This window comes from Cinclus cinclus, chromosome 1, assembly GCF_963662255.1.
Source record: "Cinclus cinclus chromosome 1, bCinCin1.1, whole genome shotgun sequence".
NCBI classification, from domain to species: domain Eukaryota; kingdom Metazoa; phylum Chordata; class Aves; order Passeriformes; family Cinclidae; genus Cinclus; species Cinclus cinclus.
The window spans coordinates 81,223,770-81,240,557 of NC_085046.1; the positions used below are offsets into that span (position 1 = coordinate 81,223,770).

The following is a 16,788-nucleotide window of genomic DNA, read 5'->3' on the forward strand; positions in this document are numbered from 1 at the left end:
GCTATAGTGGATGCCTTATTGATTCTGGAAATCAGGCTTAGCTTTATTTTTCCTTATAACAATTTTTGGAGAGATAACTAATTTTCGAGCCCCTTCTAAAGGAAAACATTTAGGCCTGGTGGACAATGACTGCCATGCATGCTTTAAGTATCAAAAGAACAAAAGTGAGATCTGACAACATTACAGTAAGACTTTGATATGAGACAACTTCAGATTGATAAAGAGGTTGGCTCATCACTATTGTACAATACTAAAGCAAATAAGAGGTGTTTGTCATAGGATTTTGCTCAGATTGATGCAGCTTGGCTGAAATCATAATTTTTAGGTAATTTTAATCCCTTTTTCTAATTATTTTACAGTTAAGCAACTTGACAGAGATACATGACCAAATCAGTGGCATGGCTCGTTGTCCCTACAGTCCCCAGCACAACTCTACTGCTCTTCTCACTTCCAGTGGAGAATTATATGCTGCTACAGCCATGGATTTTCCAGGAAGGGATCCTGCTATTTATCGAAGTTTGGGGGCCCTTCCTCCTCTCCGAACTGCCCAGTACAACTCCAAGTGGCTGAATGGTGAGTGCTGATGGACTGTGAGACTCATCTCTTTAACTCATATTCATCATATTCATGGTATTGAAATTCCATTCTGAGAATCTAAATGTTTTTGGTTTATTTTTATTTAACTTGTTAATTATTTTGCTTTTTTAATATATTATTTTACTAGTTTAAGTATTACGGAATTTTATTAATATAGCTGAAGTTTTTAGGTGTGCTCCTTAATATATGTCATTTTTCCAGACACTGGAATGAGATGCACATACAGTGCTCTTACATGGCAAAGCTGAGTCAGCTTTGAGCAGCAGCTTGCATTGTGCATTTTCTTCTGAGTCCCTCAAAAACCTAAGGCAGAAAATAAACAGTTTAGAAAGGACTGAATTCTCCTGGCTTTTCCTGCAGGTCCCAGCCTTGACAACCAGAAAAAGTTCAGCTTTTAAGCTGCTTAGGTGGCAGACTGACATTTTTTGACACTTATTATAGCCAAAGGATAGGGAATTGTTTACAAAACATATGATAAAATTGTGTTTAGCAGTCAATTTTGTGTCATGAATGTTAATCACACAATGAGGATTTCCAGCTGGGAGAAGCTGTAAACAGACAGGTATTCCTGATATGTGACAGACCGAGTTGCCATTTTATTTATTACAAAAAAAAGGAAGCAGATTCCTCTAAAATGAAAAATATTATTAAACATAAAGCATGAAATTATGTATATTATAATTTGTCCATGCCTGTTCCAGAAGAAAAAGAAAAAATCATAATGCATATTATGTGATGCAAGAGTCACTATTCCTACAGTACATTTCATGTTATGATGGGATTATTCTCATGTTGGAAATTAAATACAATTATAAATCCTTCTAGCTTCAGAACATTTGGTCAGCTGCAAGTAACAGATTTCATTTCTCATATAATATAGTTCTCATATAATGCAAATGCAGAATTGTGCTTATATGATTGATATATTTTATTTGAACAATGAACCCAACAGAGTTAGCTCACAGAAATTTGTGACCTTTTCTAAAGGTTGGATGATTTTAGAATGTTAATTAACAACAACAAAAGAAAGTCCTAAATTGTGTGGAACATAACAGAATTGTAGCAGTGCAAAAGAAGTGAGGGGAAAAATGAACTAATTGTGTCTATATCCCTGTTCAGGCACCCTTTGTCCACTCAGCTTGGTACTGGAACTAATTGCTGTGCCACACCTGTGCGCTTTTGTCAAAGGGGAAAAATTCTTCACACAGAATTTGCAGCTTAACTGGATATTTTTATGCCAAAAGCACACTGAAATTCCCTCTAGGCTTCTCTAATTAATCATATTCACCGTATTCACATTTTGTCCATTAAAAGCTTCAGATGTACTTATACATTCTCCATTAGAGTTTATGCTTCTGACTCAAAGCTGTTTATAATTAAGTTACCAGGAAACTGTAGCTTTTATCTTTGGAGAGGAAGAAAAAGATGACTTTTGTAATTGGAGCTAGGTAATGTTAGTCCAATAAAAGGCTGAAAGCAGCACAGTTAACTATATTAAAGGAAGGGGGAATATTTTCTGGGTTAGCTAGGAGTGGGGGATTCATCTGCTTTAGTTAGGGATTCATCTGCTTTTATGTCAATTTGCGTGCTTTCATGATTCAGTGCCAAGAAACTACATTAGTTTTTCAGTGCTTGGATTGAAGGGAAGATTTTGCTGCTTTCTCTGAGAAAGTAACACAGATCAATAATCCTGCAAGAAAAGTAAGGCATCAACTGCATTGGAAGTTCCCTAGTCAATATCTGTTATGCAGCAGTAGCTCACAGTTTCTGTGATTCAGCCTCATTTGAGGTGCTCATGTGCATGCATGTGTCTGTCAGTGTTTCCAGTGCAAAGTTTTCCTTGGAAGCACCCTTATTTTTCTCACTTAGATTTTCTGTTCTGTGAATCATGTTGGACCAAATCAAATCATCTCTGAGGGCAATGGTTGTACTCTGAAACACAGATAATTGTTCTGTGCTTTATTGCTATGCAAGAAAGACTGTTGATTTTAGTGGCTAGCACAGCAAATTTGGAGATCTTCCATCCCATCAGTCAGACGAAAAAGGACATGCCTATATGCCTAGGCACTCTGCTCTTGATGTTTACTGTACCTTTTGGTGAAGGATCTTGACTTGAAAAGCTCAGAATCCACATCACAGGAGGACACTTGTTCCTAATCTTGTCAGAAGGTCTGTAACCACAGGCACAATGATATACAGGGTGGAAGGGGAAAATGCAGCTGATATGTCAGGTGGTTTGGGTGAGATCCCATATTACCATGATGTGATTTCAGCTTATGGAATCAGAGATTTCACAGATAAAATACATTTATGTTGTTGACCTGAGTTCCCCATCTCTAGTTCAGCCAGTCACATATTTGTTATCAGATCCTGCCTTCTGCTGGGGGCTTGGCTTGATAGGCCTGGAAGAAATCCACATCAGCCCAGTACATAAATTAGCAGCTATTTAGTGAGCATTGTTCTGATCAGTTGCTTAACATGAGAAGATTATGGAGAAATCAGGGAACTTTCATTTCTGAGTCATTTTAATTTATCATTTTCATTATAATTTCATTTATCATCATTTCATTTCATTTGGCATCTTTATCATTTTCTTGATGCAGTCAACACTCAGTTATCTGGGGGACAAAGAGTTGGTCAGTTCAGTTAAAGGTATTAATTATTCAGCATATGTGTTAAATTATGCTACAGAAGTATGCTGAGAGAATATAGCTGAAGGGGAAAAGAAAAATTAATGTGAAGCAAAAAGATTTTGAACAGGCACAAATCCAAAAAGTTAGATGGACAGCACAGCAACACTGCCAACACAGAAACCTTATTTCTGACTGGAGCTAGTAATTGTGGAGCCATCTTTGAGGCTCTCTGAACATGCTGTTTGTTCACCTGCTAGAAAACATGCTTCAGGATTTGACTCCCTGAATTTTGTCTGGTTTAAAAATTCTTATTTGCAGAAAGGACAGTTCACCAAATGTTACAGATATCTGCACACTTCCTTAAATTTCTCCTATTTTGGAAAATTTTAGAGTTCACAGTCATGTCATCTTCATTGAAGGAAGAAAGGAGCATCTGGTGGTACTTACTGAACTTAGTCTCTTTCAAGATTTGCAGTAGTAATCTACTCAGCTCTTGAATATCTCCGAATAAGATCACCAGTTACCTTTTTTTTTTAACTTCAGAACTTCCCTCTGCTTCTAGAAAAATAAATTGATGTTCTGTTTATTAATGTTGTTTCTGTCTTCCTGCTGCTCCTATAGACAACATCAAATGCAGCTGGCCCAAAAGCAATGAGCAGGTTCTTGACCACAGTTGTAACCATGCAGAAATTCTGCTCGTCTCCATGATGAGATGCCAATGAGGCACCAGGCTGCTGTAGTGGTATGACCTGAGGACTCACCTCAGCTCAGCAGGGATTAGGCTGCTCACAGAGAATTTATCAAGTGACAATGCAGGGAGAGACAGACTCTCCTGTCAGCCCTGTCAGTACTTTGTTCCCAAAGGGAACGTGATCACCCAGAGGAGTTAACAAGGGCTGCAAACCAGCTCTCTCCCCATCCAACAGCCTAGCTGACTGCAAGATAATAAGTCTGCAAATGTGAAATAGAGAAACTAACTCTCCTTCCCATGATGTCATTTTTTGGCCTTCTCTTTTCCCATACAAAGGAAAATGTAATGTCTGAAGTTACTCACATGAATATGTATATATGCACAAACAGATGAAGAAAGTGGAAAGACTTTTCACCAGGAATTTACTCTGTAAGGTGTCCTGTTCTGCTGCGTACCTTCTCTTTCTCTCTGAATAAAGTTCAAGTGTTTCTGTGCTTAAGAGAAACAATTTGAGGTGATAGAGCACAGAGCACACACTGAGGTCTATGTCTAAAGCAGATATCTCTCCCACTGATTTCTTCTCCTGACCAAAATAGTCAGCAAGACCCTGAGCTTCATCCAGCTGCTCAGGTCAGTAAAGGGCAGCATGTTGCTGGAATGTTTTAAAGTTTCCCTGGTGGTGTTTCATAAGAAGAAGAGTCTGCTTTAGCAGTCTGCTATGGATTTTATTAAGTGATAAAAAAATAAATTATTCTTTCATTAGGCTTGCATGCTGTGTGTTTCAGTGTCTTTAAGCTCTCAGTGTAACAATGTTCAAATCACATCTGGAGCTGACATAGTATGCTTCTAATTTGACTTCACTGTAAAGTTGATCTGCAAAGTGCAGCAGGGGCAGAATTTGTCATAGTTTTCTCTACAGAACAGAACTAAATGTAACAATTATATTTGCAGTCCAGAGCTGCAGTGTGTCCAGATTAGCAAGGAAAAGTCTTCACTGTTTAAACTTAGAAACCTTTTCTATAGTCCAGTGTGTGCCGTTAGTAAAGGCATTTTTCCTTTCAATACACCTCTTTAAATCATTAAATGTTATCTGATACCTCAGTGTGAAAGTTGGCCTTCATCTATAATATGTTTGCTTCCCTCAGTCAATAAAAGGGCAACAGTTTTTTTTTTTTAAAAAAAGACCTAAATCTCTGCCTGTTTCATCACATAAAGAAACACTACAACATTTAGTTTCATAATTTGTCAAATGGCTTTCCTTGCAATTGCATGGGTCTCCAACTACCTTGAAATTATTTCAGCTGTTTTCTTTACCCTAGACATGCAATGATAGATGCTATTAGAACATATTAAATAAAAATAAACTGTGTTTTAAATGTCACAACATTTCCTCAGTGGGTAGACCTTAGATGATTAAAGTGTAATCCTATATCAGATGTAGAAATAAAATAAAATAAAATAAAATAAAATAAAATAAAATAAAACAAAATAATATCTCTTCCAAATTAGAAGTCTATCCACTTGAGGAGATGAGTGTTTGGATTATTCTGCTTTACTAGTAGACATAATATTAGCATTTTTCATCTTGCTGTCCTAAGCATTTGGTTAATAGATACTCTTACTGAAATGGTTCTTCTGAGATCACTTTTTGTTAAAAACATTAATGAAAATATTATTAATCCAGAGCAGATACTTTAAGTCTTCACAATTAACAGTAAGAGTAAAATTCTTACAAATGTGGTTTGGTTAGAGGGGTTTAATACAACTCTGAATCAATGCCTATTATTGTTTGTTAGCAGACTTTTCTCATAACTTTTGCTGCTAGTAGGATGTGTAGAGAGAATTTATGATCTAAGAATAAAAATTAATTATTTCAATTTTGTTTTTTAAGGATTAATAGAAATGGCTATAATAATTCAGTGTTATCCTTTCATTTTTCTGGCTTTTAATGAAAAGCCTTGTAATTACCTAGGGCCAACTTTTCTTTATTATGTAATATTTCATGTAGCTCAAAACCAGTGTGTGCTTGAATGCACAATGTACTCTTTCAGATAAGAGACGTGACTGAAAATGTAATGCAATTTTGCTTATTTTGCAGGAAGATAAATAATTACATTTTTTGGTTGTTCCACCCATAAGTAGGTTCTTTTCTTTTGTGTGTATCATCATTTTTTGCCAGTATCCTAAAATAGGAGAGAAAATACCTGCTGGTTTTGAAACCTGTCCCTAGGCTTCTTCACTGGAGCAGATACTAGAGGAAAAAATTGAGCAGTTAAGCTGTTTTTCCTTTCAAACTCGTACATCTTCTCCCTGATGGCAGTGACAGAATAGGAGAGCAGCAAGTTGGTGTGAGGTGGATGTGCCTTCCCGGACTTCCTTTTTCCAGTGCCAGACTAGGTTATTACAAAACACCTTCATAGCATTTCCTTACCCGTTTGAAATAGTAGACAAGAAGCACTACCCATGGAGTTAAGATATTTTTACTTATATATCCTAGGTAAAACGTCAAGGTCCACCTACCATTTATTAAAAACACTATGAGGCTTTTGGGGACAGAGCCTGCTCTTTTACATCTTATCTAGCCTGCTTATGTCAGGTGCCAGTCAACGAGGCTGAATGAGGAAGGAGGACACTCCTGCAAGCAGATCATCTGTTCCCAGCTGTGGAGAGGCACAACAGGAGCGTGAGCCTCGTTAATGCACAAACCTACGATACACAGTGGCCCAGAGAGAGTGAAAGAACTTAGGACTGAAATGCATCTCAGTCAGGGGAAGGTGGAAAATTTCAAATTTCAGGGAACATGAACACATGAAAACCAGCATTTATCAAAGAAAGGAAGTGGATGAAAGGCTACCTGAATATGAGGAACAATGTCTTTACTGTGAGAGTAACTGCACACTGGAACACACTACTCAGTTATTCAAGGGGATATTCAAGAACAGTCTGGACACAATCCTGTCCAATGTACTTTTGGATGATCCGACTTGAGCAGGAAGGTTGGATCAGATGATCCTTCTAACCTGACTCATTCTGTGATCCTGTGTAATCCTGTGACAAAAAATATTGGAGGCAGAGATGGAATTTAAACATCAAACATACCAAGCCTTAAGGTGAAGGGAGAAGAGGATGATTATGCAATTGGTTTCCTTTTTGTTATGGGAGAAAAAAAAAGGAGAAAAAGAAAAAAGCAGGTTGTAATGGGTTGATGCTATCTGTGTCCCAGGTCTCTGGAAAGAAAGCCTCTCTGTCACTCCCCTCCACAGCTGGATGGGGGAGAGAAAATATAACAAAGGGTTCATTAGTTGAGATAAGACCAGGGAGAGATCACTCACCAAATATCATCATGGGCTAAACAGGCACAAATTAGAAATATTAATTTAATTTATTGTTAACAAAATCTGTGGAAGATAATGAGAAGCAAAATAAAACCTTAAAACCCTCCACCTCCCCCTCCATGCCTCCCTTCTTCCCAGCTCTACCTCCTACCCCAGCGGCACAAGGAGACAGGGAATGGGGGTTTATGGTCAATTCATCACTGTGACTTCTCTCTCTGCCCGGGGAGAGTTGTTTCTCTGATGCACCGTGGGGTCCCTCCCGCACAAGACAGTTCTCCATGAACTTCTCCAGTGTGAGTCCACCTTACAAGCAGCAGTGCTCCCCAAACTGCTGTAGTGTGGGTCACTCTTCCTCAGGGTGCAGTCCTTCAAGGACAGACTGCTCGAGTGTGGGCTCCTCTTTCCATGGGGTCACAGCCTCCTCTCAGTTATCTACCTGCTCTGGCAGGGAGCCTCTCCAAAGGCTGCATTGGATCTCTGCATCCCTGTGGAACTCCATGGGCTGCAGGGGCACAGCTGCTTCACCATGGTCTGCACCTCAGGCTGCAGGAAAATCTCAGCTCTGACACCTGGAACACTTCCTGCCCCTGCTTCTCCAATGACCTGGGGGTCTGCAGGGCTGCTTCTCTCACATTCTTTGACTCCTCTCTTCTGTGGCCATAACTAAAACTGTGCAATAACTCTTCTTCCTTCTTAAATCTGTTATCACAGAGGCATTGCCACCATTTCTAATTGGCCCAGACTTGACCAGTGGCACGTCCATCTGTTGGGGCTGCCAGGGATTGGCATAGCTGGACCTGTGGAAAGCTTCTGGCAGCTTCTCACAGAAGGCACAGTAGCCCAGAACCCATCCCCCCCCCCCCCCACTACCAAATCTTGGCCATACAAACCAAATGCACAAGTCTGCCAGGAAAGTAATTCAATTGTCTCCATCCCTGCAAAACTAGAACAGAGAAAAGAAAAAAAAAATCACAGTGAAGATGTTTGGACAGAAATAGGTAAGCCATCATAATTGGGTTTTCTTTCCATGCCATAACAGCTGGTTGGCAAAATCATCTTAAAGAACACTAGATTCCTGTGTGCGTAGAATACTGGATTCAGTTTTAAGTAACCATTTGAACTTCTGAAACTTCTGACAGATCCCCATACTAAAAAATTCTAGAGATTTTGAATGAATTAATGGAATCTCGATGCATTTTTCACCCTTTCCCTACTGCCCCGGCATACACAGCTTTGGAAGGTGTCTATCCAGTGAATATAGGAGACAAAATCCACTGAACTCCAGGTGTGACTTTCAAGGGCTTCAATAAGTATTAGGTTAGAGTAGAGAATGGCTTCTGTAACTAAGTTTGTCACTGGCAAATTTGCATCAGCAAAACAATATTATAAGTTGCAAAGTATTGTGCCATGTAAGAACACTTTACCTTGAAAATGAAGGAGATTTATTTGAAATAAACAACAGGAAATAAATGAAGGAATTTTGTAATACCATATTTGAAAACAATTTTTTAGAAAAGAAATAATTGCATTTCAGGATTTATTAGAGTACATCAGTAAAAAAGTAATGAGTGCATCCACTTTCATGATTATGCTGAATTGTATTGTAAAATCTATGAGCAGTATAAGAAGAAATTGGAAAAAAAATATCTGGGATACACAGTTTTAGTGTATTTTGCTGTCCCTGCTCTTCCATGTCTATAAAATTTTCAATTTAGCAAAAGGGAAAGAATGTAAAAGAAATCATGGAGAGCTAAGGCATTGCAAAGGAAATAGTGAAAATAGATTGGTAGCCAGCTACTCTCTGGCAGGTTGGCATTTTTAGCACGCATCATAGGTAATTGTGAAACACAGAGGAAAAATAGCTATTAATAAACCATTTCCAGCAGTTTCATACAGGACTTAACATTTTACAGTTCAGCTCCTGAGTATGGTTATAGCTGTGATGACCACAAGTTATTTATTGCTTTTGAGACATATAATGCTGTAGGAAAATTTTACTCTGTGATTAAAATTTGTCCCTAAACCTTTATGAGCAGTGATGCCTTGGTCAGCCCAATGCAAGGTCTGTATTTTTTTTTTCAAACAGCTGCAAAGGGCAACAACTAAATGAATATACTTAATGAATATACAGAGATGGCAAAATGAAATTGCAACTGAACTTTGTTGATTATGTTAATAAGATGAAAGGAAATAATACAGACTGGCACATCTGAAGCTTTAATTCTTTCCATTACTTTAAGTACACTTTTGAAGAGCATTTCTAGCTGAAATGTGAAGTTTATTCAAAAAAACCTCAAATGCATCTTTCTAGAATTTAATGCTATTAAGCATTTGGCTGAATGCAATTATTTGGGGAAGTGGGTCTTCAGAGATCAACAGTATGGTGTGATTCATTGATCTAGTGAGGTCACTGAAGAAGTGAACAAGTTCCAGAGAAACTTTCAATATTAGAGCAGTATCTAGACTCCTAAGATCTTGAATGTATTATGTATCCATATATCTTTGTGTGTGTGTGTGTCTTATTTTGTGTGAATATGTGCATATATAATCTGTCCTGTGTCTAAATCAGAAATAAAATTAGCTTTCTTTTTTCTAGTGTTAATTTCCTTTCGATTGGGTCTTGGAATGCCTTGTGCTTCAGATGTGAGTGGTCACATTTCACAAGGACAGTCAGTGGAAATCACAGCTTCTACTTGCTTAGAGTAGGCTTTGGACCTTTAAGTCTTTAAGGTTAATTGCTGTTAGCTCCTTAAAGAAAGTTAAATCATTTCCTGTCATTTGGTTCACTCTGGAAGCAGTAGCATCCACTAACTATATAAATTAGATCGCTTCAGAAGTGAAGTTATATGGATTAAAGAGCACAAGCAAACTTTCTTGTTCCTAAGTTCAAACAGTAAGAAGAGGCCAAGAGGCCTCAGGTGCTCTCAGGGAGCTCTTTTAGGCTCCTGTTTCCCATTTATATCCACAGAAAAATTCCTGTACTGTTCCTCTCCTCCTTTTACCCACTCAGACTATATCCACACCACTAAATAAAAAAGGCCCAGGAAATAAGCTTATGTATGACACCTTTGGTTGGTGGAAAGGGAGAATAATCTAAAACGAATCATTGTGTCTTCCTGTTAAATGCTTTCACATTAAGAACAGACTGTGCTCCCCAGAAAATGTAGGTATGTCTCCAACCTTCAGAAAAAAGAATCATATTGCTTCCAGTTAAAACACTGTCTTGGCTTCATACAGTTGTCTTTTTTTGCGCTAACTTAGAAGAGTCTGTGGGGAAACGTCCTTGTTGGGCAGTCACATTGCTTTATGAAGGAAATGGTAGAGATTCCCAGGATTTGTGCTGAGTAAGCAAACTGTAGAAGTAGCATAGTGTGTTTGCCCAGGGACAGTACTAACTAGCCACCCAGAGCTTTCGGTGCTTGGGCTTCTGCTCTGTGTAGCACTGCTCCGTGATGTACACTGGAGATGCTTTTTGGGTTGCATCAACAAAGTCATTTTCCTGCTCTCCTGATTCTACTAGTTCAGTTTAATTTTGGAAAGTCTAGTCAGCCTGACACATCCATAAATTGGGCATATAAAAAACCCTATAAAGGTCATATACAATACTTGTGACATTATTACAGGTTGACATTTTTGTACTAACTGCATCATGTCACATACCAGAACCCTTGCACTTGTTGTGATCTGATAAATCAGAAATAAGCTGTATTTTCCCTTCCAAGAACTATCTGCAAAGTCAGCATGAAACAAGAGATTCACTTCATTTGCTGCATTAAAACTTGGTAAGGCCTCCGTGTCAACAAATAGCAGTTCACAGCACAGTATTTAGACACATAAGAACTTGTTTTTCCTAGCCGAGAAGCTACCTTTTCCTGTGAAATTTTGAAGGTCACCTTGTTCATTTTTCCCAAAGAGGGAATGAAATAATCAAAATCTGACATGATAATCCTTCCATATCCACTGAATTCCCTAAAGTAACTCTGAGATTATTACATTTAATGCAAACAAAAGCAGTTTTCACGAGTTTCAACATCAGGTCACAATTTCATCGGTTCATAATCAATAAAGTGTAGGTGTTTGCAGATGTATACATTGTTTCTCAGTTTTGAAACCATGAAATGTGAGTATTATGTATTTTTATAACATGTATTATGATTATTAGTGCAACTTTAAAATACTGTATGTTGAAAGGTTGATATGGATTTTCAAGAATCCTGAATGCATTCTGAATGCATTTCACATTATTTTTTACTCCTGTAGTTTGTGAAGTTTATTTTGTTTTTGTAGTTCATCATTCTTTACTCTGAGTGCTTCCAATAGTGTTTTTTTGGTTTTTTTTTTTTTTTTTTTAACTCTGCAGTGAGATCCTGTGGTGCCAATGTAGAGATCTTTTTATATCAGTGGGCCTTCAGTGAGAAGTATCTTCAGGCCTGATTGCAAGGCAGGGCCTCCTTTTTCAATGTTTGTACAAAATGTTTTTTGTGGATGGATCAAATTGATTTTGAGTATTTGCACAATAGGTTTTTGATGCTTTTGAAGCATTTAAAGCAAAATCCCTATTGTAATGAAAGTTTTACACAGATGTGGAATGAAGATTTAAGGTTCTAATGGGGTTAACATGGCTAATAGTTTAGTTCTTTGTATATTGTCAGTGTAATTTTATTTCTTATGATCCCATAATTCCTGTCCAACTATTTTGTCTTTTTTATTCCTTTTTTTCTTTAAAGACTCAGATACAGTGATAGTATGTAACTTACGAAGACTCAGGGCACCAACAAGTTCTTAAAATTATAGGGCTGTGGTCTGCCAGCAAAATACCTGTGCAGCTCCGAATGTGGAGACAATGTGGTGTGTTCCAGACTGCTCTGGAGGAAGCACTTCATAAAATAGAGGGTGAAAATTACAGGGAGGAGTGAGAGCGCTGTTGGATCTGCTTAGCTTCATACATCCGAGGCAGCTCATAATCACTACTGCCAAAAACCTGCCCTGGGACCTCTCAGCACAGCAGATAGAGATGGAAGCAGCACAAGAGGCCACATTTGCTGGGATCTGCTCTGTCTTTGAAAAAGAGTTTTCTGACAGTTTGGACTGCTGTGAGGTAGTGCCAGCTTCCTTGCCTTTCTAGTGCCCCTCTGAAGTTCTGATAGGCTTGAGATACTCCTGTAAAATGCTCAAATGAAATTCAGCAGCCTTTACAAGATATAGCAACCTGTAAAATAATGGTGTCAAAAAATGTTCACCTATTAATTTTATTTGAAGTATTTCCTCACAACTGATATAGTTAAAACAATTTGGTTTATTTGCATTCCCCTTTAAGAATAAAATTTGGAAATGAGAAAAGTTTTCTTGCTTCTCAGAGGTATCAGTGCTCTAAAATGGTTCCTTGCACAAGTGGAGAATCTTCTTCAAATATCTGTGTATCAAATTTATCTTTCCTTTAAGAACTTAATGAGTTGTCAGCCTCTTCTAAGGTCATGGACTTTCCTCAGTTCTTGTAATCCTTACAGGAAATGGACCACATGTTTATTGTCTTTGGTATGCATTGTTCTTTTTTTCTTTTCTTTCAAGAAATATTGCCATCTGTTGCTTTCCAGATTATTTTTTTGTATGTTCTCTAATTTTCCCTTCATCACCATCAGGTTTTTTGATAGTTTTTTCTTTTGATCAGTTTTAATATATTTTTTTTTAAGAAAGAAAAAAGAAATCTGTAATGCTCTCAAAAACATTAAGCAAGATAGGGTTAAAATGCAGTTATCTTACCATCAAATATCCTTGTGTAGCTATTTTTTCTTTTAATTATAGCCTCTGAGCACATTTTTACTCACAATCAGTCACCACCCATTATCCTGCTAATCTGGAGTAATGGTATGGCGGCAAAGCAGAAACAGAATTAAAAGATAAAGCAATTACATTGTAAGAATTCACTGAACCCTTATGTGAAGAATGAAAACTCCGAGACACTTTTGATGGTGGAATAAAGTGAGCTAGGCCAAGGTTGCCCAGCACAGTCATGTTCTATAAACACCTAGAGCAAAACCTGTCTGGCCACATGTCGTGGTTTGACCCCAAATGGCAGCTCAGCTGGCTTTTTGTGCTGGTGGGGGGTGTGAGAAAGAAAAGGCCTTGGCTGTAAGTGCTGCTCAACAATAACAAAAACATCCCTGAATTACCATCACTGTTTCCAGCATAAATCCAAAACACAGTGACATGCTAGCTACTATGAAAAAGATTACCCAACCAACCCCAGCACATCATGATCATGTATCTCATAATCCCAGCTGGGCATTCAGATATCATGGTGCCATATCCCTAAAGGATATTAAAAAGTGTGTTTATCTAAATATAATGCTTGAAGATAAATCCAACTTCCATGTTAGTATGAGTGTGTATATCACAAGAAGGCAATAAATTATTTTTCCTTCTGTTATTTTCAGAACCAAATTTTGTGTCATCTTATGACATTGGGAACTTCACCTACTTCTTCTTCCGGGAAAATGCAGTGGAACATGACTGTGGGAAAACAGTTTTCTCTCGTGCTGCTCGGGTGTGCAAAAATGATATTGGTGGCAAGTTTGTGCTAGAGGATACCTGGACTACCTTCATGAAAGCTCGTCTGAACTGCTCTCGCCCTGGAGAAATTCCATTTTACTATAATGAACTTCAGAGCACTTTCTTCCTGCCAGAACTGGACTTGATCTATGGGATTTTTACCACTAATGTGTAAGTAAACTGAATGATATATTTTATTTTCTTGCTGTTTGTGACAGCAAAACCTAGAACTTCTGAGCTACTCTCTTCTGTATAAGCCAAGCAAATCATAAATTCAAACTACTGTTTTGCCCAATCCACTGTTTTCTGTGAACAAGTATGGGTTCCAAATGTTTCCCACATGAATTGTTGAAAACACAACAGAGGGAATTAATTCTTAATATTTCCTTACTGCTGGGAGCCAGTTGTATTTAAGACTATTCTATCATATTCTTCATTTATTGCTTGAAAGTAATTAATTTATATTTTTACTATTTTATTTTATAAATACATTATGTATTTATGAAATAAATAATTTGTAATTGTAATGTGACATGATCATGAATTTGACATGATGGAATTTGACCATGTCATAAAGAACTCATCTTACCCAAACAGCAAGAGGTGCTCTTATCTGTTTTAGTGTAGTCCTAACATGTGAGTTTGAAGGTCAAACCAAGAATTTAACCTAATTTTAAGTGAACCTGTTATATCAATATGGTAAAATTAAAGGAAAAAAATGTTCAATTTGGTCTTAAAATTCAATTTTGTTAAATGTTAAAAAGTTGAATGGATATAGAAAAGAAGAGACATTTATCTCAGAAATGTTGTATGTTAATTTAAACATGATGACTTCTGTTCAAATCCTGATCAGCAAGAGCAGCATCTCTGTTATGGCTGTGCACCCCTATGTTCAGACCACTGGAATAATTCTCGATTTTGAGTTCTAATTCTCCGACTGTCTTGTACTGTCTTGCTGTGTAAATCAGTTTTGTCTAGAATTTTAAAAGGTCCTTGGGAACCTAGCAATAGATAATGTACCCTTGAACACAGGGATACATACGTTTTATAAATATCCATTAAATGGGAGGGAACATTCACAAATTAATGCAATCAAATTATAATCTCCACGCATTCTAGACATTGAGCATGAATTTGAGCTCATTTAGGCATCTTCCACACTCGGGTTCACTCCTGGGCTGGCAGCTTAGGCTGTGAAAAAGGCTAATGATGAGAAGTTTGCACCAGGCTGTGGCAATTCCTAACTCATGACATTGGATGATGAGCTGAGCCTGTTTCTGCAATGGAGTAATGTAGGGAATCTAAACACTGTTTATGCAGCGAGAATAGCAGAGACTTTGAGATTACTGGGGATAAGAAAATTTGTTGTTTCAGTGAGTACTTTTAATTTTGTTCTTCTGTTTTCCTAATTAGTTCATATAATAAAAGTCAGGTGACATCTACATGCACTGTTCATTCAGATCTTTCTTGAGAAATCAAAGTAGCCTAGACATGTTCCTGCCATGAAAAGCCTGAGCAGAGGGATTCTACTCAAAAAAAATCTACGGGGCTTTGGTCATGGAAGGATAATGATGTTTCTGATGCTTCTTGGTTCTCCTGAAAATGGACCTCCTATTTTTAAGACTACCTTTCCACATGAAAACAAACAGTATTTTAAACCTTGCTGCTACTTTCCTCTTCCCCTGCAGCCCAATGTTCTGACTGTCTAAGAGAGATGGACTGTTCAAAGAGGAATTAATTAATTCTAACTGTGAGGGTAGGGTTTTTCAGTTACTCTAGCTAAATGCCTGCCGTCAAATGTTCTAACTAAATATTTTGGACATTTTTGAAATATTTTAGAGTTAGGATTGCTTCCCCATGCTGACTACTTGTTCATATATAGTTTATGGAACTCACATGATCCACCTTTCTGACCTGCAAGTGAAAGTGGAGAAACACAAGGATTTCCTATGACAGGGAACAACATCTAGGAATATGTTCTGTTCATGTGACAGCATCAGATATAACTTAATGACATTCATAATTCTTCAATCTCAATGTCTTTAGAATTGCAATGACTCTATTTTACATAAATTTTTTTTTAGTATACTTTAATATACTTTAATATACTTGAAAAAATTGAAAAATTTCTCTAACAGCCAAACCTGTACCTTTTATATGTGGTTGACTATGAAGTCCACTATAGCCACTGCTTCATGAAAAAGCTGATTCCTTTTCTTTCAGACTATGCAAAAAATCTTTAAACATGAGTCTCATGTTCTTGTAGGACTTAATGAAATTCAAGAAAACATTGGTGCAGTTAATAATATTAGTGAGATGCATTTAGTTATATAAGGAAGGATTTGTCAGCTCAAATGATGATTGATTCTGGAGAAGTTGTAAGCATGGAACTTCAAGTTTTGAGCTTCCTTTGAAATAAGAGAGACAAGCATAAGAATGAAAATTGCTCTTTTGTTCTGGTATTTAATCCATGTATCCTGACTCTTTTTTTCAGTTGTTGATTTTTCCCGCCATCATTATGGAGTTTCTATAGAATGTTTTCTTATGCCTTGTGTTAAATTCCAGGTTAAGTTGTAAAAAAATATGGTTAAAAAAGACAGAAGAATGCTGTGTGGCATTCATGTGCTGGCAACAATTTCCAGCAGTTTTGGCTGCAACAGGAAATCCATGCAATTGATACCTTCATTATCTATTCCATTATCTCAGAATTAGGAAAAGAACAATGCAGATTTCCATATTAGGAGATTTTGTAGTTATTACATTATATTCTTTACACTATGCAGAATTACTTACTGCCTTGTATATCACATTTTCAAGGCAAACCCAGGAAATTGTGGGTTTTGTCCATCTGCCATTTATTGATATTTATTTTTTGAACATGATATCTTGCAAGCAGTCCAGGTTGTTTTCTCTTGATGAATTTCTGCAACTTGCATTCTTATTGCTGTTCAACATCTCTTGGAAGACCAGATTTTTGTGGACT

The 16,788-nt window shown here is 37.3% G+C and overlaps 1 protein-coding gene across 1 annotated transcript in view; it reads left to right on the forward strand.

Moving 5' to 3' along the window:
* SEMA5A (semaphorin 5A) overlaps window positions 1–16,788 on the forward strand; it is a 213,740-nt gene that overhangs the window by 77,113 nt on the left and 119,839 nt on the right. Inside the window, exons 6-7 of the mRNA XM_062499827.1 lie at window positions 360–573; window positions 13,691–13,976. Coding sequence (XP_062355811.1) covers window positions 360–573; window positions 13,691–13,976 — 500 coding nt within the window. The remainder of the gene's footprint in view (window positions 1–359; window positions 574–13,690; window positions 13,977–16,788) is intronic.